A 22,887-nucleotide genomic window follows, 5' to 3' on the forward strand; every position below is an offset into this window, starting at 1 on the left:
TTTCAGTCAAAATCCATTTGAGTTTGTTTGTCCTCTTTGCTGGTACGAACTCTAAAGACGTGTCCATCATTTTACAACAGATGGATTATTTTGTATCCTGATGCCAGAATCTGAACCGCGGAGGAAAGTCAAAACTGTAAAAAACAATAAAAAAGTGATATTTGTTAATGGGACTTTTTCCCCGTTCCTGAGTGAGCGGAGGAAATCTGAACAAACTGAAGTTATCAACAACAGTTTGGAGAATTAAAAAAAACTCACTGTCGGTGCAAACACGAAATCCTCAGAACCAATAAGAACTGCAATGAAATATAGATTTATATATACATACCGTACACGGGCTACTTCTTATACAAGGTACTGTCATTCTAGAAGCACTGGGACAGAAATCATATCAACGTAATGCAACATGTTCTCCTGGGATGTTAAGGTGGAATTTCAAGCCGCCGTTATTCTAACTGAGAAACTGGCAGTTGAGCTTTTTTCCAGTGTCTGTTTGACTATTAAAGGATGGCACACACGTTGTTCCACAGTCTGATGTCAGTAAAACTTCATCAAACTGAAAGAGGTTGAAATGAAGTAAGTTCAGTGTAAGATTGTTGTTTTCTTTGCGGATTTAAAAGTTTTATTGGTGTTTGTCAAAGTATATTGATACCACAGTAAAGTGTGATCGTTAATGCTCCGTTACTTTAAGACTCTGTGTAACAGTCTGGTCCCAACACATCGTGAAATTCTTCAGTTGCTTCAGTAAAGAAATGCCACTTGTTAATTCTCCACCTGGGATCACAGCGAATGTCAGTCTGTCTCTCTGTCTCTTTATGAAGAAGTGCCGTCCAGCTGCTTGTCCAGCTGCTCGTCCAGCTGCTCGTCCTCAAACGGGTAGCTGAGAGCAGGAGGAAAGCCCTGACTCCGAGGCTGTTCGTCAAACAACATCAAATCCTCCACATCTTTCCCTTTGTACCTCCGCCTGCAGATCTTTACTGTCACTTTCCGTCCCTGAAAGACTTTGAGAGCTTCTTTGGAAGCCATGGCCTTGGCAGCGGCCTCATCCCGCCCGTATCCTGTTCCCATGTAGACAGACTGACAGCGGACTTCACACACGTGGCCTTCCTTCTGTGTGCGAGCTGCAGGGAGGCCTGCGATGTCCTTCAACGGCACAAACACGCAGGTCACGGTCTCTTTACATGACTCCACACAGCTACGAAGGATTTCAAAATGGTCCTGGTTGGGACCGAAGCCCCCCGCCGATACCAACTTCCACGCCACGGCCTTGTAGAGGCGGTTGAAGAAGGGCTGGTGCTCGGCTGGAGCATGTGGAGCAGGTCCTGCTTTCTGACTCACCGGCCACGCTGCGCCTCGACCGTCGAGCTCATTAGTCCCACATTTGGCTCTTTTCACGCAGCCGTCAGCGTCGCTCTCTGCAAATGATGTCACAACACACAGGACAGTGTTGACTGCACAAAGAAACAGCCTCTAATGAGGAGCTCCAGCGTCAGGAGTGGGTGTGGGAAGAAAAGAAAAACCAGCACACAATTGCAGTGACACATGCAGCAGTGGAGCAGAGCATAGAAACATGTTGTTGTCCATAACAAGCCACAGTTTGTCCACCCCCCCCCCCCAGCAGTCACATCTCTTATAAAAGGACCTTTATGGTGAAAACAACACGAATGATTTAACTCTTAATTCTGCACATTTCCTGGAGCTGAAAATCAGATCATATGTCAATAATAAATCCAAGGGGTTAGAAAGGTGACTAAATTTGAATAGTAACACACAGTTGACATGACACAGGGTTTCTGCAGGTTTCAACTAGTTCAGACTCTTTCAGAGATTAATAAATGAAATTGAAGACCCATGTAATGTACGATGGATAAGAAGGAATATATTTAATTACTGACACTTCATGAATAAAAGAAGAAGTAGAGAGTAGAGAATAACCCTGGAAACACCACAGACAAGCTGAGTGAACTGAGATCAGTTCTGAACGAGTGTTTGTAGACGATCAGTTCCCATGAATGTCTCCAAAATCAAGACCTTCTGTAATCTGCCCCGTTCACATAGTAATAACAACACCGCTTTTAAACCAGAGTCATTTAACGCACCAGCACAATGTTTACGTAACAACTGATTAAGTACGAGTCGGGAAAGAACTTGAACTAAAGTGCGGATCTGGATCAGGGGTGGATACAGATATTGGTTCTACTTTCTTCAACATTGATTTCTCAGGAAATGGTTCAAGGATCTTAATGGAAAAAAGAGTCATGTTTGGGAACGGATATGTGTGAGTGTGTGATTCATGGATCTAGTGGATTTAAATGCAGTTTTATAGGGAGCATGCTGAGTGAAATACGAGTTTTTTTCTGTATTTCAAACAAAGTAAAAAATATTGGAAACATTATTTCAATAAAAACACACAGTTGATGGTTTTAGATTTCGTTTCCACCTGAACTATCTCTGATGAAGTTAAAATTCACAGTTACTACAGTAATGTGCACTTCATTACCACTTCGCTTTCCTTTGGCCGTGGACTGATCTTTTGTCGTCTTGTGAACTGGAGGATCTTCTACAACAATCCCCTCTCCCATCTCCTTGATCTTGTCCATCACAGCCGGTGGATAACTGAGGGATGAAAGGAACAAAAGGAAAGTCACTCTTCATCGTCGCCTGCTGGAGTTCGATCATCCTGCCGTCAGTGCTCCCTACCTGCAGCCGAGGAAGACGTGATTGGCCCAGACCGTGGACAGAGAGAGCAGCCTGTCCAGACTGCTGCTGGGGACCCCGGGCTCCACGGTGGGGAAGGCCTCCATGTTTCTCAGGATGAACTCCCTCCGAGCGACCCACTGCTTGTTGCTCTCACAGTAAGTCCTGAGGGTTTCCACCCACTGGGCCAGCTCTGGGTTCTGACCCAGGTAGTCTGACACCGTGTCCTCTCCGCTCCTCTCCCCCTCCATCTCTGCAACCACAAACACCGGCTGTGTGAGAGACGCACAAAGTGATCACAGATCAATCACTACAAGAAGAGAGGGATGAGTGTCTGTGTGAGTCTGTGTGGAGCTGAGTGTCTGTGTGAGTCTGTGTGGAGGTGTGTGTCTGTGTGAGTCTGTGTGGAGCTGAGTGTCTGTGTGAGTCTGTGTGAGTCTGTGTGGAGCTGAGTGTCTGTGTGAGTCTGTGTGGAGGTGAGTGTCTGTGTGAGTCTGTGTGGAGCTGAGTGTCTGTGTGAGTCTGTGTGGAGGTGTGTGTCTGTGTGAGTCTGTGTGGAGCTGAGTGTCTGTGTGAGTCTGTGTGGAGGTGTGTGTCTGTGTGGAGCTGAGTGTCTGTGTGAGTCTGTGTGGAGGTGTGTGTCTGTGTGAGTCTGTGTGGAGCTGAGTGTCTGTGTGAGTCTGTGTGGAGGTGTGTGTCTGTGTGAGTCTGTGTGGAGCTGAGTGTCTGTGTGAGTCTGTGTGGAGGTGTGTGTCTGTGTGGAGCTGAGTGTCTGTGTGAGTCTGTGTGGAGGTGTGTGTCTGTGTGGAGGTGTGTGTCTGTGTGGAGGTGTGTGTCTGTGTGAGTCTGTGTGGAGCTGAGTGTCTGTGTGAGTCTGTGTGGAGGTGAGTGTCTGTGTGGAGGTGTGTGTCTGTGTGGAGGTGTGTGTCTGTGTGAGTCTGTGTGGAGCTGAGTGTCTGTGTGAGTCTGTGTGTCTGTGTGGAGGTGTGTGTCTGTGTGAGTCTGTGTGGAGGTGAGTGTCTGTGTGAGTCTGTGTGGAGGTGAGTGTCTGTGTGGAGGTGTGTGTCTGTGTGGAGGTGTGTGTCTGTGTGGAGGTGTGTGTCTGTGTGAGTCTGTGTGGAGCTGAGTGTCTGTGTGAGTCTGTGTGGAGCTGAGTGTCTGTGTGAGTCTGTGTGTCTGTGTGGAGGTGTGTGTCTGTGTGAGTCTGTGTGTATTTCTGTGTATGGAGGAGTGTATCTCTGTGTAAAGGTGTGTCTGTGTCTCTCTCTGTGTCACTGTGTGTGTCTCTGTTTAAAAGTATTGGTCTCTGTATCTGAGAGTGTGTCTCGAGTCTGTGTGTGGAGTTGTGTGTCCATGTAAAAGTGTGTGTCTCTGTCTCTCTCAGTGTGTATCTGTGTGTCTCAGTGTGTCTCAATAATCACCTTCCTGTCCGTCTGTCTTCAGTTGGCTGTGGGTCTGTGTCTCAGTGTGTCAGTGTCTCTGTGGATCTGACAGAAGAATCAAAGGTTCAAGTGTTTTAAACCCAGTAGCTGCTAATGAGCCCTGAACCTACACAACACAGATGTGTTAGCCTGCTGTTAGCCTGCTGTTAGCCTGCTGTGTTTGGGTTAACTAGTTAAGCTAACTAGTTTCCACAGAGACTTTAACTAACGGTAAGTTACAGTTAGCTGGTGAACATTAGCTCAACCAGAGACTAATAACAATATCAGATTAATGTCACATTAATCAGATTAATGTGTGTGAAGTTATACGTTTAAAGAAGTAACTCACCAGACTCTGATGCGATGTGTTGTTAGCAGCTAGCAGCTAGCTACATGACCCGATGATGACGAAACACTGACTTTTTACCGAGGAACTACGTTTCCCAGAAGCCCCGTGCTCGCTACACGCTCCCTTCAAGCTGTGCTTTGCTTTGTTAAAGGTTCGTAGCTACGATATCTTAGAATAATACAATAATACGATATGATTCTAATTTAGTGACGCTTTAGATTAAAGTGAGAAACCACAGAGAGCAGTTTAATGCTAACAGTTAGCCTCCAGCCTGCGCATCTACATCCCGTGATGCTTTGCGTGGTGACGCATGTCTCCTGCGACAGCTCTGGCGGCAGTTTGTTTTGGTTCCTGGATGAAGACTCACGGATCTGAAATAAACTGAATCAAGATGATTCACGAGCTGCTGATGGCGCTAAGCGGATATCCGGGAGATATCCTCACGTGGAGCAAAGGGACAGGACTACAGGTGAACGAGATTCTGTTCAACTCAGGTTCACAACTCACTGGGTTCTACTGGGTTCTACTGGGTTCACCTCTACTCATCTGTATTCATCTGTATTCATCTCTACTCATCTCGACTCATCTCTGTTCATCTCTACTCATCTGTATTCATCTGTATTCATCTCTACTCATCTCGACTCATCTCTGTTCATCTCTACTCATCTCTATTCATCTCTACTCATCTCTATTCATCTCTGTTCATCTCTATTCATCTGTATTCATCTCTACTCATCTCTATTCATCTGTATTCATCTCTATTCATCTCTATTCATCTCTACTCATCTCTATTCATCTCTACTCATCTGTATTCATCTCTATTCATCTCTACTCATCTCTATTCATCTCTGTTCATCTCTACTCATCTGTATTCATCTCTACTCATCTCTATTCATCTCTACTCATCTGTATTCATCTCTATTCATCTCTATTCATCTCTACTCATCTCTATTCATCTCTACTCATCTGTATTCATCTCTACTCATCTCTACTCATCTGTATTCATCTCTATTCATCTCTACTCATCTCTACTCATCTCTATTCATCTCTACTCATCTGTATTCATCTCTACTCATCTCTATTCATCTCTACTCATCTGTATTCATCTCTATTCATCTCTACTCATCTCTACTCATCTCTATTCATCTCTACTCATCTGTATTCATCTCTATTTATCTCTGTTCATCTCTACTCATCTCTGCTCATCTCTATTCATCTGTATTCATCTCTGTTCAACTCTACTCATCTCTACTCATCTCTGTTCATCTCTACTCATCTGTATTCATCTCTACTCATCTCTATTCATCTCTACTCATCTGTATTCATCTCTATTCATCTCTACTCATCTCTGTTCATCTTTATTCATCTCTGTTCATCTCTACTCATCTCTGTTCATCTCTACTCATCTGTATTCATCTCTACTCATCTCTATTCATCTCTACTCATCTCTACTCATCTCTATTCATCTGTATTCATCTCTGTTCATCTCTATTCAACTCTACTCATCTCTACTCATCTCTGTTCATCTCTACTCATCTCTATTTGTCTTTATTCATCTCTATTTGTCTTTATTCATCTGTATTTATCTCTACTCATCTCTATTCATCTCTACTCATCTCTATTCATCTCTACTCATCTCTATTTATCTCTATTCATCTCTATTCATCTGTATTTGTCTTTATTCAACTCTATTCAACTCTATTTATCTCTATTCATCTTTATTTATCTCTATTCATCTTTATTCATCTCTACTCATCTCTATTTATCTCTATTTATCTCTATTCAACTCTATTTATCTCTATTCATCTCCATTCATCTCTTCATCTTTATTTATCTCTATTCATCTCTATTCATCTTTATTCATCTCTGTTCATCTCTATTCATCTTTATTCATCTCTACTCATCTCTATTCATCTTTATTCATCTATATTTATCTTTAATCTCTATCTCTCTTTATCGTCTACACATTGTTTATATGTTTTCCTTCTAAAATGTTGAAGTGGCAGCTCAACAAAGTTTAAGTTCAAATCCAGTAATTACAATTTATATATGAGTTTATAATATAATACAAACAAAATATAAACAGCTCCAGGGTAAAAACTAAATTTGTATTAGCTTCAGATATTAATTAAATTATCGGTTGATTAAGTTGACTTAGTCGAATATTATGGGATATAGTATAATGTAGTTTAATAAAGAGTGATTTTGGAAGTTGTGTTTGTATTTAGTAATAATGACAAATTTCTATGATTGTGTTTCAGTAGTTTAACTTGGTGTACCTAATATGTGTGTTTATCTTTATTCACTTTGTCAGAATAACAATGACTATATGAAAATAAGGAAACATTTTATTTAGCTACAATAAGAATTCTACGTGATGAATGTGTTGTCAGAACTTTGGTTGAGTTACTCACGTCATCAGATTCATCCGAGGTTTGGACTGAACGACACAGTCTCTTCAGTTTTCATCAGTTACCTGAGTAGAAGGAGAAACATGTCATTTTACTGGGTATCACTCGGCAAAATGAAATGTCAACAGGGTGAGGTCAGAAGAAAAGGTTTTGGCTTGCAAGTCCCAGTAACCTCAATGTATTATGTAACTTGCCCCCACAGGTTTCTCAGGACCTGCCCTTCCTCCATCCCAGTGAGACCGCTGTCCTCAACCGCCTCTGTACACTGGGAACTGATTGTATACGAATTAAAGAGTTCATCGAACAACACACTGACCATGTACATCTACAAGTGAGTCCCCGTCATTCATCACAACATTAGCTGGTCACCTTGAAGCTGTGAACTCTAAGATTAATTAAAGATCAATGTCTTTGAGAAATGTCTGTACTAGTTTAGTTGTATGTAAAACAGTGAAAACAGTTCCGGACCCTTCTCTCTTAATAAACAATAATTCCACACATATCATCTCAGAGAAACCCTCCTGGACTTCCCTTCAGATTGGTTGGAAGCCTCTGAAGAAAAGGTCCGATCACGTGCTGTAGGTTTAACCCTTTGTTCTGTAGGAACATCACACAAACCAGCCCAACCAGACGGGACTTCACGGGAGTTACTTGTGGGCTTTCTGCGCCGGGCTGGACTCGATGCTGAGGCCGTACAGACAGACGCTGCTGGACCTGGAACAAGAGGTGAAATGACAACAACAGTAGTGAATGAATAATAGAGCATGTGAGAGGCTGCTCATTCAACTTGAGTGTATGTTTCAGTTCCTTGGAGATCCACATCTCACAATATCCCACGTGAATTACAAGCTTCATCAGGTAAAGCATCAGGTGAAACACTGAAGTTCTCACAGTCTCAGTTGAGTCTGTTTGTTAACAAGCTTTCTCTCCAAGTTCCAGCTGCTGTTTCCCTCTGTGGTGGTGGTGGTAGAGACGATCAAATCCCAGAAGGTAAGGAAACGTGAGCTGCTGCTCCCAGACAAGTTCAATTCACACAATCCCAGTTCCTGCAGTAGTTCATCCTGAAGCTTCTACCATGTGACCTAATGAAGACGAGTGTTCTCTGTGGACCCGGTGCTTCAGAGGACATGACTAGAAAAACAGATTTACTCATTTCACAGTAATAATACGACGATAATACAGTCACAGCTGCGTGAAACAACTAATGTGTGTGTGTGTGTGTGTGTGTGTGTGTGTGTGTGTGTGTGTGTGTGTGTGTGTGTGTGTGTGTGTGTGTGTGTGTGTGTGTGTGTGTGTGTGTGTGTGTGTGTGTGTGTGTGTGTGTGTGTGTGTGTGTGGCTTTAGATCCATGGCTGTCAGATCCTGGAGACGGTGTACAAGCACAGCTGTGGGGGGCTTCCTCCTGTTCGCATGGCCTTAGAGAAGTTAGTCATGTTTTACTGATGCAGACGTGGAATCCATATCAGGAGAGGGTTGGTTAGAGGATTTCATTCTGTTTGTAAATCTCATCCACACGAGTTGATGGAAAAACCTTCAACTCGCCACTCGATCAATTAACATCAATTAAACCAGAGTAAGACGAGAGGGAAATCTGAAGTCATGTTCATACTGCAAGAAATACTGTAGTTCGAGTTAGTTCTAGTTAGTGAAGCCTCTAGTTATATTTAGTTAAGCCTGTAGTTCTAGTTAGTTCTAGTTACTTAAGCCTGTAGTTATATTTAGTTAAGTCTGTAGTTATATTCAGTTGAGCCTCTAGTTATAGTTAGTTAGGTCTGTAGTTATATTTAGTTAAGTCTGTAGTTATATTTAGTGAAGTCTGTAGTTCTAGTTAGTGAAGCCTGTAGTTATAGTTAGTTAAGTGTAGTTAAACTTCAGCTTTAAAAAACTCTAATCCCACGATGGTACCAACACACCTTTGTGTCTTGCTTGTTTGAAACATGGTGCAGGATTCTGGCGGTGTGCCACGGTGTGATGTACAAGCAGCTCGCAGCCTGGATGTTACACGGATTTCTGCTGGACCAAAGTGAGGAGTTCTTCGTGAAGAGGGGGCCCAGCGCTGGAGGAGCTGCTGCCAACCAGGAGGAGGAGGAGGAGGACCTGGGACTGGGAGGCTTGAGCGGGAAACAGCTGAGGGAACTACAGGACCTGGTGAGAACACATCCACACAGGACAGAGCTCAGGCCCCAGATTTAACCAGAGTGTTGATGGTGTCCTCCTGTTGTGCAGAGGCTGGTTGAGGAGGAGAACATGCTGGCTCCATCTCTGCAGCAGTTCTCTCTGAGAACAGAGATGCTGCCGTCATACATTCCGATCAGAGTCGCTGAGAAGATCCTCTTTGTGGGAGAATCTGTCCAGATGTTTGAAAACCACAACCACAGCCCTTCTCGAGCTGGTACCATGCTGAGCATCTTCGTGTCAAAGTTTGATTGTGTGACTCAAACCACAGAAACATGACTGATCTGTTTGCTCCAGGCTCCATACTGAAGCACCAGGAGGACATGTTTGCTGCTGAGCTGCACAAACTCAAGCAGCAGCCTCTTTTCAGCCTGGTGGATTTCGAGAATCTGATTGATCGCATCAGGAGCACGGTGGCCGAGGTGAGCTCGTGTGGCGCTGCACTCTTTTCCTCTTAAATCTAAATGCCATGAAAGTGACGAAATGAAAACCTCACAACCTGATCGACTTGCAGCACCTGTGGACTTTGATGGTGGAGGAGTCGGGTCTGCTCGAACAGCTCAAGGTTTGTTTTCCTCTCTATCACTTCTGGACCATGGATCACATGGTCAGTGCTGACGTTTGTTTTCTTCCAGATCATTAAAGATTTCTACCTGCTGGGTCGTGGGGAGCTCTACCAGGTCTTTATCGACCTCGCACAGCACATGCTGAAGACGCCTCCGACGGCCGTCACTGAGCACGGTGAATATTAATATTCCTGATTCACCTGACTGATGTGGGGAGAAGATTCATTCTCAATCCACAGTTACTTTGCACAGAATCGACGTGTAGTTGTTGCTGTTCTGATATTTCCAGCTTTATTATATTAGTATATTGATTCAGTGTTAATAACACGCTGCTTAGATTTTATATATAGTGTCAAAATAACCCAATTTACTCACATCTTCACTCTGACGCAATAAACTCCAAGCTACGGTTGAGTAAACAACAAATACACACAATTGAGCACAGAAACGTAGCTGACAACACGTGTGTTTGTTGAACCAGCTCTTTAGAAAATGAGCTAAATGTAAGTTTGGTTTACTGGAACATGGATATCCCCTGGAAACACTTCCCCTGTCATCTGTGCTACCTGCAGTGTCTTGAAGATATTTACTTGTTCTATATATACAGTTTATAGATATGAGTTTTCACCCTCATGTGATTCCAGACGTAAACGTGGCGTTTCGGCAGGCGGCTCACAAGGTTCTGCTGGACGACGACAACCTGCTGCCGCTGCTGCACCTCACTGTGGACTACCAGGGCAAAGACAGCAAAGGTCCCACTGAACACGTCCAGCAGCGTATGAATCCTGTTCAGGAGGAATCACACGATGACTCATATTAAACAGGAAGCTGTTTTATATGGTTTGGTGTTGAGCGCCATCCAGTGGTTTGATGATCAAACTGTTTTAAACTAAGAACAGCTGCCTAAATATTTATTTCATCTGTGACTGAAAAAAAAAACTATGCAGAAAATTACTTAATTCAAACTTTTCAAATGTTTTCTCTGTAAAGTCGATCAGATAAAATGTAATTAACAATTAGACCTAAATCAAACATCATTATTTTATGTTTTCATATTAAAAGAAATTCCTCAGAACCTTTATACGTACACACACATTATTATTGTTATTCATTATCTGTTCTAAGAGCTTTTCTGTGAAAATGTCAGTTAATGGTAACGATGCCTGTTTTATATCTTTCTTAAAAGATGGATCCGGCCCCAGAGACGGAGCCACTCCCCCACAGGACACCTCCCCTCGTGAGGCTCCTCCCACAGGCTGGGCGGCTCTCGGCCTCATCTACAAGGTCCAGTGGCCGCTGCACATCCTCTTCACGCCGGCTGTGTTGGAGAAGTATGAACGTTGTTCTCACGTTTTCATCTACTCGTGTGTTGAGTGCAGCTGACGAGCGTCTCCTCTGCTCAGGTACAACGTGGTGTTCCGGTACCTGCTGAGCGTGCGGCGGGTGCAGCTGCAGCTGCAGCACTGCTGGGCTCTGCAGATGCAGAGGAAGCACCTCAAGTCCAGTCAGACAGATTCCGTCAAGTCGAGACTCCGCAACCACATGGCCTTCCTGATCGACAACCTGCAGCACTACTTACAGGTAAACATCAGAGCAAGCAGCTTCTGTCTTCAAGCCGGTTCATGAGTTGTATCCATGTCATCAACACGCAAGTATCCCTGTTGTCCTGCGCTCCGTCTTCAGGTGGATGTTCTGGAGTCTCAGTTTTCTCAGCTGCTTCAGCAGATCAACTCCACCAGAGACTTTGAGAGCATCAGACTGGCCCACGACCATTTCCTCAGCAACCTGCTGGCCCAGTCCTTCATCCTGCTGAAGCCGGTACGTCACTGAGGGATTCACCTGCCGACAGTCGTCCTCATCTCACACTGACAAACTCTGGTCCTCAGGTGTTCCACTGTCTGAACGAGATCCTGGAGCAGTGTGATACCTTCTGTTCTCTGGTCAGTCCGACCGTGGCTTCTCTGGACGAGAGAGGAACCGCTCAGCTCGACCTGCTGGTCAAGGTCTGTTGTCTGATTGTTGTTCACGTCTGATTGTTTTTCACATCTGATGTTCAAACGTGTCAAGATGTTTAACATTTAACTGGAATTTCAGGGTTTCAGACGACAGTCGTCCTTATTGTTCAAAATCCTTTCGAGTGTGACCAACCATCAGATCAAATCTGAACTGGCTCAGCTTTTACTACGACTGGATTACAACAAGTACTACACACAGGCAGGAGGCACGCTGGGCAGGTAGGACACACAACAACACACCAACAAGTACTACACACAGGCAGGAGGCACATCAGCACAGGGGAACAGGCCACCAGGGGCGCTGCTGCAGATTCTGCTGAGTTTAGTTCAGTATGAGAGCAAGTTTCAGTATTTTTAATCCTTAGTTTTATTAAAGTTCTGGTTTGACTCCAGAGAAACACTATTATATGATATATAATCCAGCCTGTAATTACTGAGTCAGTCACATGTTTCTCACAAGAGAAATGTACAAAAAACCCTCGTGTCTTGTAACTTCAAACGAGAACATGACTCAGCAGTTTGAACCTCGCTCCAAATGTCCCTTAAATTCAATCAAGCTCCAGTAAATTAAACTGATCTAGAAATGAACACTAATGTCAAAATGCTGTTTTATCAAGTTAAATAAAGAGAAAACTCCTGGATCTGAATGTCACGTCTCATATTCTGGGTTCAGTCGTTTTAATCCTGTGAACAAACCGAAATTTAGACCTCAGATATTTGTTGGAGGTAATAATCACATTTTAGATCCTCTGGATTAATAACTGTTCACTTTATCTTAACTGGGTTTGAAGCAGATTTGATTTTCCATCCATTATTGTCTCAATGTTTTGAAGCTTCTGTTTCATGTAAAACATCCTGAGCTGCATTTTGTTTTTCTTTTCAGTATTTGACTTCCACCAGAAAGACACAAATCATTTCTACAGCTTCACACAAACATCCGAGGAGAGAAATGATCTCATTCTTGTATAAAGTGTAAATACGAAAACCTTCAAGCAGAGAAAATAAAGTGAAGTTGAATAAAATGGAACCAGAGTCACAGTTTATTATTATCCCATAAAAACAGACAGGGTATATACAGCAGAGCATGCGACAGAACTGAAGACACTGAACATGGTGTTGATTATGACGAGTAGTCGTGGCGATACTGAGGCTTGCTGCGGAAACCCAGGCGCTCGCCGCAGATCAGACTCTGAATGAGCCATTCAGGGGACACCAGCGGGACTTCCTGTGAGGTCACACTTTTCTCCACCAATGGTGGACAGGCGTGATCTGTCACCACAGCGTCGTACTTTCCAGCAGGAACGTCTGCAGACAGAAGAACAGCCTCGGTTCAGGACCATGTGTTCACAGTGCACGTTATTTAAAGGTCGTGACGTCGCTACCTGAACAGTCTTTGTCCGCCTGGAGCTGTCGGACTGACGAGGCCCCGCCCATTGTGACCAGCTGAGCCCAGAGCTCCGCCGGCTGCTCAAACACCAGAAGGACCCGCAGGGACTTGAAGGGGCTGCAGCGAGGATGCCTGCAAGGAGAGAAACAGGATTTAAAACTGATGTCACCTTGGATTCTGTAAAGCTGTTAAAGATCATGCAGTCATGTTACGTGCACTGTCACTTAAATTCTTAGTTTGTTTTTTTCTTGGCTTCATCAATCTATTGTTTTTTAATTCCTGAATTTTCTGTTTTAGATTCCTATTAAATATGAAACAAAGATACGTGATTAATGAGGACTTCATTTCTCATGATGAACTTTTGCTCTTGAACAAGCTGCATTGACTCTTATTGTTGTAATGTGTTTTTATTAGGATCCATATTTACATCGACTGCAGGCGCCAGGATTTTTTAAAGCTTCAGGTTGTTTTCTTGTTTTCTGATTTAAAAAGAAACACAAACCACATCAGGAAACAGTGCGATAAACTCAACACAGCACAGATAATTAAGGATTTTAAAGTAAATTTAATTTATTGAACCAAAAACCCTGCTGGCTGGGAGGAGCCCTCTTATATTAATTCATTCAGGGAGCGGTTACTGCTTCGGCTTCCTCTCGAAACAGGAAGTGAGAAAACCCTTTCAGTGGTCCGATCTCTGCACAGTTCATACTACACAACTTGTTGCCTGGAGGTCGGAGTCTTGCATGTTGAGTTCCCTCTACATGACACTGACACTACATGAGCTGTTACCTGGAGAAACGCGTGAAGACACTCGAGGAATGAGATCTTCCTGCTGGACGAGGTGAAACGCTTCGGTAGTAAAGACCAGAGATTTCTGTCCGAACGAGTGAAACGAACCGACTGGAGTCTGAAGCAGTTGGTCCAACCTGCACTGAGTTTGTGTTTGTGTCCCTCACACGGTTACGGTTTGATTCCCTGATTAGACGTGTGCAGTGTGAAACAATCAAACTCTGCTCCTAAAAAGACTGAAACATTTAAACTCTTCTTTTTAAAAGAGAGTTTTTTGTATAACGCGTCACCATGCAACATGTCCTTGTTACCATGGCTACAGCAGCTTTTACTCAGGAAGCATCTACATAAGAGACGTGACCTTTCTGACACAGTCAGCTCACCAGAGTCCAGTCTGCTGAAACCCACAGTCAAACCCCCAATGCGCCACACAACCACCAGGGGGCGCTGCACCGTACCATTCTACCACGGCGTTGTCCGGCCCCACCCCGGCCGGCAGCAGGTAGTTCCTGTAGTTCAGCAGCTTGTTCTCTTTGCAGCAGTCTCGAACCCACACGTGTGACACGCACGGCACGCCGCTCGCCAAACACAGCAGGTACTTCCTGGTGCGGCAGTGCTGGTCGGCGATGAGCAGGCTCTGATAGGCTGCCTTACACTGAGGGAACCAATCACAGAGCAACATGGATCAGAGACCTTTCACAGGATGAACAGGGAAATAACGTCTGGAATAACAAACACCATTAAAATAAAAGCATCAGAACAGGTTCTCTACATATTTAACGCCACAATAATTATAAAGAGTTCATTCATGAAAAGACAGAGACAAAAATAGAAAGTGGAGAAGTTCAGACATTAAAGTTGTGATGTAGAGTTTATCAGGAACTCAGACAGAGACGTTAACGCTGAGTCACTGAAACATGAAGATATGAAAACATGTGGCCACAGCGAGGGGGGGGGGCACAACATGTTTTCTGCTGGAAACTTTAACAGCAGGAAACAAGTTTAGACTTGTTTTACCAACGTTGATAATTAGCCAGAAGAAGAAATGATTCTCTGCCACTCATCAGAACGAGAACGTGCTGAAGGTCACCTGCTCCTCGTTGAAGTCGGGCAGGATGAAGCCTCCGCCCGCCTGCAGCTGGGACTCGGTGTACGCTTTGTTGAACGGACTGGTCTCAATGGGATCTGATGGAAACAACATCTGCTTTACTGAGGATTAAAGGAAGCTGCAGATGAGGACGAAGAGGAACCAGTAACCGCCTCGCCTCACCTTCCTCCTCCTCCTCCTCCTCCTCCGTGAGCTTGTTGGTCAGCCGGTCGCTCTCTGACGACGCCGTCAGCATGAAGGCGAAGCCCATGAAGAGAGACGTGTTCTGAGGCAGCGGCCCCTGGGTCTCCGACACGTCGCCCGACTGACCGGGGAGGTCTGTGCCGCTGCCCGAGGTGTTACACACTCCGACCCGCTGAGCTGTGGACACGCACACGCACACACGTTAAACTGCAGGAATCACATCAGTTCACCCAAAACAACTATTTTCGTTTAGGTGTTTGTTTGTTGGCTGATTTGTAAACAGGATTACGTGAAAACTACTGGATGGATTTCCTAGAAACTTCCAGGAAACCTACAGGAAACTTCCAGGAAACCTGAATTTGTGTTATTTGGTGCAGCTTGATGAAATTTAAGGAAAGTCAGGTCTGGGTGGAAAAGGGAGCTCCATGATCACGTTTGAATTTAATGATGTTTGAGATGTCACAGATTTCTGACACAGCTCCAGTGGAAGATTCATCTGCAGATTTTTAATATAATGCAGAAACTCTGGATTCATCTAGAGAGAAAATCTTTGATGTGATTGGAACTAAAGCTGCTTTCGGACAGGAACTATGAACCACTGGTTCACACACTAGAAACAAATACACCTGTGAAAAGCACCTGGTCTCTTCCCTCCACCCGTGAACCATCACCATGATTAAACTACACATTGTTCAATTACCAGATTCGTCTCAGTAGCAGCAGCCGGACACGGGTCACATGGGGGTTAAACTCAGCACAAAGGAAATCACACGTTACGGATTCTATACTAATAAAATCAAATCACTTGGATTAACGGAGTTAAGAAAGATGAAAGAATAAATCACATGTTTCAGGGATCACGATGTTTAATTAAAATTTTGTAAAAATGTTTCTAAAAACATTTAAAAAATGATGTACTAAAAAATACAACAATGACGACTAATTCAAACTATTTCCTATAAAAATCGATTAAAATCTCAAAGCATCATCTGCTCAGTGTTTCAACTTATTAAAGTCAAGTCTGACGACTGAGCTTCTGTCAGTGAGTTGTTGTTTTGGACCATGACCACATTCACACGCTGTCATGGTTCTGGTGAAGCGGTCTCTGTACCGGCTCTGATGCCCGGACCCCTGCGGCCTCTCTTGGCCGGCGACCTGTCGTCCTCAGAGGTCGTCCTCAGCTTCCTCTTGCCGGAGGGGCCGGGGGTGCGGGGGCTGCTGGAGGAGCTGCGGTTGGGAGTGTCCTGACCTCCAGGGGTCACTCTGCGCCTCCTCTTCCCCTCCACTAGGTTATCTGAGGAGAAGGACAAGAGAGAGACGTTTTTATATCTCCAGTAAAAATCCCAAGAGGACGAGGAAACGAAAAAGAGGAAAAGAGAAAGTGAGCGAGTAAGAAAGTGAACTGTGTGCCGCTGTGTGAAGCCGCGTGAAGCCGTGTGCTGCCGCGTGAAGCCGTGTGCAGCCGCGTGAAGCCGTGTGCTGCCGCGTGAAGCCGTGTGCTGCCGTGTGAAGCCGTGTGCAGCCGCGTGAAGCCGTGTGCAGCCGCATGAAGCCGTGTGCTGCTGCGTGAAGCCGTGTGCTGCTGTGTGAAGCCGTGTGCCGCTGTGTGAAGCCGCGTGCTGCCGTGTGCAGCCGCGTGCTGCCGCGTGAAGCCGTGTGCTGCCGCGTGAAGCCGTGTGCTGCCGTGTGAAGCCGTGTGCAGCCGCGTGCTGCCGTGTGAAGCCGTGTGCAGCTGCGTGAAGCCGTGTGCTGCTGCGTGAAGCCGTGTGCTGCTGTGTGAAGCCGTGTGCTGCTGTGTGAAGCCGTGTGCTGCTGTGTGAAGCCGCGTGAAGCCGTGTGCTGCTGTGTGAAGCCGTGTGCTGCTGTGTGAAGCCGTGTGCTGCCGTGTGCAGCTGCATGAAGCCGTGTGCTGCTGTGTGAAGCCGTGTGCTGCTGTGTGAAGCCGTGTGCTGCCGTGTGCAGCTGCATGAAGCCGTGTGCAGCTGCGTGAAGCCGTGTGCTGCTGTGTGAAGCCGTGTGCTGCTGTGTGAAGCCGCGTGCAGCTGCGTGCTGCCGTGTGAAGCCGTGTGCAGCTGCATGAAGCTGTGTGCTGCCGTGTGCAGCTGCATGAAGCCGTGTGCTGCCGCGTGCAGCTGTGTGAAGCCGCGTGCAGCTGCATGAAGCCGTGTGCTGCCGCGTGCAGCTGCATGAAGCCGTGTGCTGCCGTGTGCTGCCGTGTGCAGCTGTGTGAACTGTGTGCTGCCGCGTGAAGCCGTGTGCAGCTGTGTGAAGCCGTGTGCAGCCGCGTGCTGCCGTGAAGCCGTGTGCAGCTGCATGAAGCCGCGTGCAGCTGCATGAAGCCGTGTGCAGCTGCATGAAGCCGTGTGCTGCCGTGTGCAGCTGTGTGAAGCCGTGTGCTGCCGTGTGCAGCTGTGTGAAGCCGTGTGCTGCCGTGTGCAGCTGTGTGAAGCCGTGTGCTGCCGTGTGCAGCTGCATGAAGCCGTGTGCAGCTGCATGAAGCTGTGTGCTGCCGTGTGCAGCTGCATGAAGCCGTGTGCTGCCGTGTGCAGCTGTGTGAAGCCGTGTGCTGCCGTGTGCAGCTGCATGAAGCCGTGTGCTGCCGTGTGCAGCTGCATGAAGCCGTGTGCAGCTGCATGAAGCCGTGTGCAGCTGCATGAAGCCGTGTGCTGCCGTGTGCAGCTGCATGAAGCCGTGTGCAGCTGCATGAAGCTGTGTGCAGCTGTGTGCTGCCGTGTGCAGCTGTGTGAAGCCGTGTGCAGCTGCATGAAGCCGTGTGCAGCTGTGTGAAGCCGTGTGCAGCTGTGTGAAGCCGTGTGCAGCCGTGTGCAGCTGTGTGAAGCCGTGTGCAGCTGCATGAAGCCGTGTGCTGCCGTGTGCCGACGTGTGCAGGCGCATCAGCAGTGAATTACACATCCAGCCTGTAGGGGGAGCCATGTCTCCCATTGTGTCTCTTTAGGTCAGAAACACTAAACATTTCCTGCTCCACATCCAGTGAGTCCAGCTGCGTCTCACCCAGGCTGATGTCCGAGGCCTTGGCCACAGGAGCGGACGGCTCGTAGGGTCCGAGGCTGTGCTGCTCCCTCAGCCTGTTTCCCTGCTCCAGCGACAGGATGACCGACGTCCTGTTGTACCACTGCCTCTGTCCGTCCCGCTCCACACTGTACAACAGCTCCTGGCCCTCGGATTTATGGCCCCGAACAACACCTGCACACACACAACACATTTCAACAAGAAAACTATTAAAGATCAGATGGTTCACTCATCAGTGATGAACTTCTAACTGAAGTTGTTTAGACTCCTCCTCTTCCTCACCTATGCTGAAGTACTCGTCCTCGAGCAGAGCGGTGACCTCTGTCTCCAGGGGGATGGGATCACACAGCAGGATATCCTTCCCCACCACCTCGCACTCGTAGCCGTCGTCAAATCGCAGGCGGAAACTCCCCTCCCCGGCGTCTCTGATGATGCGGCCTGAGTAGAAGTAGCCGTTGGACGACCACTTTGCCACCACCCTCAGGCCGACGAAGCTGCTGCTGGCCGAGCTCGCCTCCTCTGGAGACGACCTGAGGGAGTCGGAGTGGCTGGGGAGCTCGGTGTCCGTGGGGCTGACGGGGAGACGTGGGGGGAGCATGCGGGTGAAGGGCTCGTCCTCTGAGGAGGACGGTGGGCGGCCATGAGCGCCGAGTCTCTGCAGGGAGCCGACACCTCCTCCCCTTAAGAGAAACACGGGTCTGATCAGCTGAGGAAACATTGACCGACTGCTGCTTTTACACATCACGTCTTTCTCCACGTCGATCGAAATCTGATCTTTCACACAGGCAACGTCTCAGAAGTGAAACGGTTCTGGGTTCTTTAATCATTTTATGTGATCTAATCCTGAGCATCTGAGCTGAAAAAACATTTTTTAAAAGCCATGTGCTCATTTGCAGTGTCTGGGTTTTATAATAAAAACCTATTTAAGTACAATATGCTGCGGAATATAAGATTTGATTCAGGCATTTTTTACATTGCTAATGATTTGGATGATGAATTTATCAAAGTATCAAACATCGACTGGTTCAAGCTGCTTTTCTCTGGTGATTCCAGGTTTTCACCAGAGAGAAAACAACAAGAAGCATTTTCACAATTTTAAGACATTTCATGGAAAAAGTTTAGTTTCTTCAGTCTGAGCTAGCAGCTAATTAGCAGATTGATGATAAAAATATGTATTGATTGAGTGAGAAGATCAGGTACAAGGAGATTAGTGAAAAGAGGAAAAGTAAAGTGTTACTGGTAGAAGGTGCGTCAGGGCGAGCCTCAGGGAGGACTCACCTGGACAGCGAGGAGCGGGACGGGGGCCGGCCCCTTCTAGCTCTTCCTCTGGGAGCCAGTGGGACGAAGGCCCGGGACCCCAGGGTGCCGTAGCCTCTGTCCTTCGTGACCACCGACCCTGCCCTTTGACCCCTGTGACCCCTCTGTTGATACCCACCTCCCCTCCTGGGACTGCGGACACACAGAGGGGACGAATGGAGCCGGTCAGGTTGCACAGGCACTGATCTGGGGACAGTCTCAAAAGGAAAAGCCGCCCTGCTGAAGAAGGAGGGCGGTTCACTGACCCCAGATCTGTGCCTGTAAAGCAACTTGTACCTGAAGCGGCAGGGATCAGTGAATCACTGAGAGATGAGGGTGTTAGAAAGAGGTGAATCAGGAACCAGCATGCATCGACCACAGACAGGTGAAGCAGAGAGGCAGGACAGAAGAGAACCAGTGACTGAGGGGGAGGTGCTACCTGAAGGATCTGCCCCTCGGCTGGACGGCATGATGAAGTCCGGCCTGGCGAAGCCGGTGCTGCTACTGGTTCCTCCTGAGCTGTGCTGCAGGCTGGAGGCCTTGGACGACAGCGAGCTGATGTCCCCCCAGGTCACCGGAGGTCAAGGAGCTGCTTCCTGTGCGGCACGGAGAGATGTCGCTGTCCAACACGTGGCAGTCGACCACCGGCTCCTCGCTCTCCTGGTGATCAGAGATCAGTGACACTCATGTTCCTCAAGTCACAACCAAACAAACATTTTCAACCTACAGAGTTTCACACAATCATACATTTAACGATGTCTTAACAAGAGTAAGAGTCTGTCGCCATGAACGGCTGTGAGATAATGAATCAGAGTATTTGAGCTGATGGTAGATGAAGAGTTGGACGAGACCATGAATGTCTGTTTGAAACACGCGTTTGCAGCCTGGAGCAGGAAAAGCAGCTGTTACCTCAGTGACTTTGCGATCCACCTCTTTGCCGTCCTCATAATAAACATCTGTAATGACCCGAGTGACGGTGGTTCGCACTTCCTGGGTGGTGCGGACGTGTCTGCAGTGGGCGGGGCCTGTGGTTCTTCTAAAGGACGGAAACTCTGGTTCCCCCTTTTAGAGAAAACAGAGGAGAGTCAGATTATGAATGTTTACAGACATGTGAATGCACATGGATCTCCGTACCCTGCCGGCTGGCGAGCGCAGCCCCTCTGCCTGGAAGCTGGTCTGCTGGGAGAGCGTCCGCTGTCGGAGCGGAGACACAGAGACACAGAGACTCAGAGACACAGACACAGAGACTCAGAGACTCAGAGACACAGAGACACAGAGACACAGAGACACAGAGACACAGAGACACAGAGACACAGAGACACAGAGACACAGAGACACAGAGACACAGAGACACAGAGACACAGAGACACAGAGACGCAGAGACGCAGAGACACAGAAACACAGAGACACAGAGACTCAGGCTTCAGCCTCAAACATCACTCAACAACACTTCCAGCTACCCAAGATATTTAAACCGGGACGTCATGATGAATTGTTATAATGTACAGTAACTTTAGTAAAAATTTGTAAATTGAATATATAGTAAAATAAATTATTTTACTAATTTTGTATAAAAGATTTTGCTTCATTATTTGTCTTATTCTGCACAGTTGTGTTAATTTAACCAACACGTTCCTGACTGAGTCTGTTCGTTACCTGCAGGTAAAAAGTGAGAGATTCTGGTAATTGTGTTAATTTGATTTCTTAGACATTTATTTGTTTAAAATTTAATTTGTCATGATCAATTAAAAAAAACGCACAAAAATAAATACCACTTAAACACAATTGTTATTGCATGTAAGGATAAACTGTGTGTGTATTATGTCAAATCAATTATTATTAAAAGATGATACAACAACAACCATAATGAATAAACGTTGAATATGAGAATGAGAAGTTCACGTTCATCCTCTTCACTGACGCACGGCACAAACCTTGTTGAATGGACTGGAGCTGACGGTGTGGTCAAAGGTCCTCTGGGAACTCGCCTTCAGTCTGGCATCTCGACTGTTTGGGGTGGGGGGGTCTGAAGAGTCGGGTGGTCCTCTCTCTCCTCTGATTGGTCGGCAGGGGTGGGGGGTATTTACAGGGTTCCGCTGCGGTGCCGTTTCCTGTTGTGGAGCTTGTGATTGGCTGTTGGGCAGGCTGTTGCATCCCAGCGAGGAAGCCTGGGAGCTTCTCTGTGGCGAGGCGAACAGCTCCGCCCTGCAGAGACATGTACACGTGACGCTGTGAGACATCTGGCTGACGACCAATACAAATACAGCATCAATATTAGAATCTACCCACAAGTTGAAATTCAGTTCCAGGAGCCATGTGCCTGAAGCCAGCTTCAGATCACAACAACCTACATGATCCCAGATGAACCCTGGAATGTGTTGGTTCCAGACACTTTCCACTGGAAACTACAACCTGCACAACCTCTGACACTCAAACGTCATCAGAAGGGTTTCCTCTTCCAAAGAGAATGGTGGATTCACCAGCAAAATAGATGAGTCTGTCCAAAATGGAGGCTGAGCAGACGTTGATACAGCTAACGCTAAGGAAAGTGTGTGTCTGACATCCTGGCTGGGGAGGAGTTGGGTGTGGGGGGGCTGTGTGACATGAAACACAACCTGTTCATACATGAGGTCGCTCCTCGTCTGTCTCATGTGATTGGAACATGTGAGCCCACAGATTTGTTCTGAAACAGAGCCCGTGGCACTAAGCGGACCGACGGTCTCCTCTCTGGTTGGTAGAACTTCTCAGATGCTCTGGTGATGTGATGGTCTGCTTTCCCTGGGTCCGTTCTTAGTGAGCTCCCTCTGCTTGGTCTGAACCTTGGTCCATTAGAACACATCTGTCTTCAGACAAAGTAACTCTGCTCTAAGACGGATGGGAAGAGAGAACCAGCATCAACCTCATCTTGTTCAGATCGGCATGATTTGAGATTTCTCTCAACTATTTCTGACAAGAAACAAGTGACCTAAAAACAGAATTCAACTGCTGAAGACATTTTGAAACAACGACCTGACTTTCCAAAGCAAGGGGACAAACGACGCCTCACATCGTCCCAGGGGAATATTCACATGGTGCAAAGATAGAAAGCCATCCCACCTCCAGGATCCAGAAGTAGGTCTCACACTCTGTCACGTGCAGTGTGGTCGCCAGAGTCCGTCCTATTTGTGTCGACTAAACACAACAGGGGGAATCTACTAATACTTCCACAGGTCAGATGGAGAGAATCTCAACAGACCACGTGTATATAACGAAAGTTTAAATTATAAAATAACATACAAATAATAATTAACTTGATAAATGTGTGCCGTGTTTTCAATTAGTGAGAGCAGTTAAAAACAGAAGTAGGACAACACTGCAGACTGTTGAAGGTTATACAGTCTCATACTGTTACTATGATGCTTACTCATGCTTTTTAAAGTCTGTGCTTTAAAACAGGGCTGAGATTTAAATGAGGAAGTTA

General features: G+C 46.4%; 3 protein-coding genes across 9 annotated transcripts in view; 1 reads left to right on the plus strand and 2 right to left on the minus strand.

Annotated features, from left to right (window-relative positions):
- Positions 1–74: 74 nt before the first annotated feature.
- Positions 75–4,705, minus strand: cdkn2aip (CDKN2A interacting protein). Its single transcript, XM_034574499.1, has 4 exons — positions 4,468–4,705; positions 2,701–2,950; positions 2,501–2,616; positions 75–1,415 (listed from the first exon to the last, which is right to left on the minus strand). The coding sequence occupies exons 2-4, from the start codon at positions 2,946–2,948 to the stop codon at positions 814–816; spliced, it is 966 nt and encodes a 321-aa protein (XP_034430390.1). The 5' UTR covers positions 2,949–2,950; positions 4,468–4,705; the 3' UTR covers positions 75–813.
- Positions 4,706–4,793: 88 nt separating this feature from the next.
- tubgcp4 (tubulin, gamma complex associated protein 4) lies at positions 4,794–12,658 on the plus strand. Of its 2 annotated transcripts, none has more exons than XR_004612530.1 (18): positions 4,794–4,936; positions 7,081–7,209; positions 7,482–7,604; positions 7,683–7,736; positions 7,812–7,868; positions 8,223–8,302; positions 8,825–9,026; positions 9,105–9,270; positions 9,351–9,475; positions 9,568–9,618; positions 9,689–9,794; positions 10,264–10,371; positions 10,806–10,950; positions 11,023–11,200; positions 11,303–11,437; positions 11,506–11,622; positions 11,714–11,949; positions 11,999–12,138. XR_004612530.1 is itself a non-coding variant. In XM_034574482.1 (18 exons), the coding sequence occupies exons 1-18, from the start codon at positions 4,859–4,861 to the stop codon at positions 12,522–12,524; spliced, it is 2,001 nt and encodes a 666-aa protein (XP_034430373.1). In that variant the 5' UTR covers positions 4,794–4,858; the 3' UTR covers positions 12,525–12,658. The 2 variants fall into 2 exon arrangements, 1 of the variants encoding a protein (XP_034430373.1); XM_034574482.1 differs by lacking the exon at positions 11,999–12,138 and adding an exon at positions 12,518–12,658 and having other exon boundaries at positions 11,714–11,853.
- Positions 12,654–22,887, minus strand: part of tp53bp1 (tumor protein p53 binding protein, 1) — a 27,136-nt gene continuing 16,902 nt past the window's right edge. For 4 of the 6 annotated variants that reach the window (XM_034574450.1, XM_034574441.1, XM_034574467.1 and 1 more), the window contains 8 exons: positions 18,414–18,811; positions 18,114–18,305; positions 16,213–16,395; positions 15,081–15,278; positions 14,901–14,995; positions 14,269–14,465; positions 13,017–13,153; positions 12,654–12,939 (listed from right to left, as the gene is read on the minus strand). In XM_034574450.1, the coding sequence (XP_034430341.1) occupies positions 12,755–12,939; positions 13,017–13,153; positions 14,269–14,465; positions 14,901–14,995; positions 15,081–15,278; positions 16,213–16,395; positions 18,114–18,305; positions 18,414–18,811 (1,585 nt within the window). In that variant the 3' untranslated portion in view covers positions 12,654–12,754. Of the gene's footprint in view, positions 12,940–13,016; positions 13,154–13,448; positions 13,501–14,268; positions 14,466–14,900; positions 14,998–15,080; positions 15,279–16,212; positions 16,396–18,113; positions 18,306–18,413; positions 18,812–22,887 lie in introns of those variants that run through there. The other 2 variants (XM_034574459.1, XR_004612528.1) reach the window with 2 other exon arrangements.

The sequence above is a fragment of the Hippoglossus hippoglossus genome, chromosome 3 (assembly GCF_009819705.1).
Source record: "Hippoglossus hippoglossus isolate fHipHip1 chromosome 3, fHipHip1.pri, whole genome shotgun sequence".
In the NCBI taxonomy this organism is placed as follows: domain Eukaryota; kingdom Metazoa; phylum Chordata; class Actinopteri; order Pleuronectiformes; family Pleuronectidae; genus Hippoglossus; species Hippoglossus hippoglossus.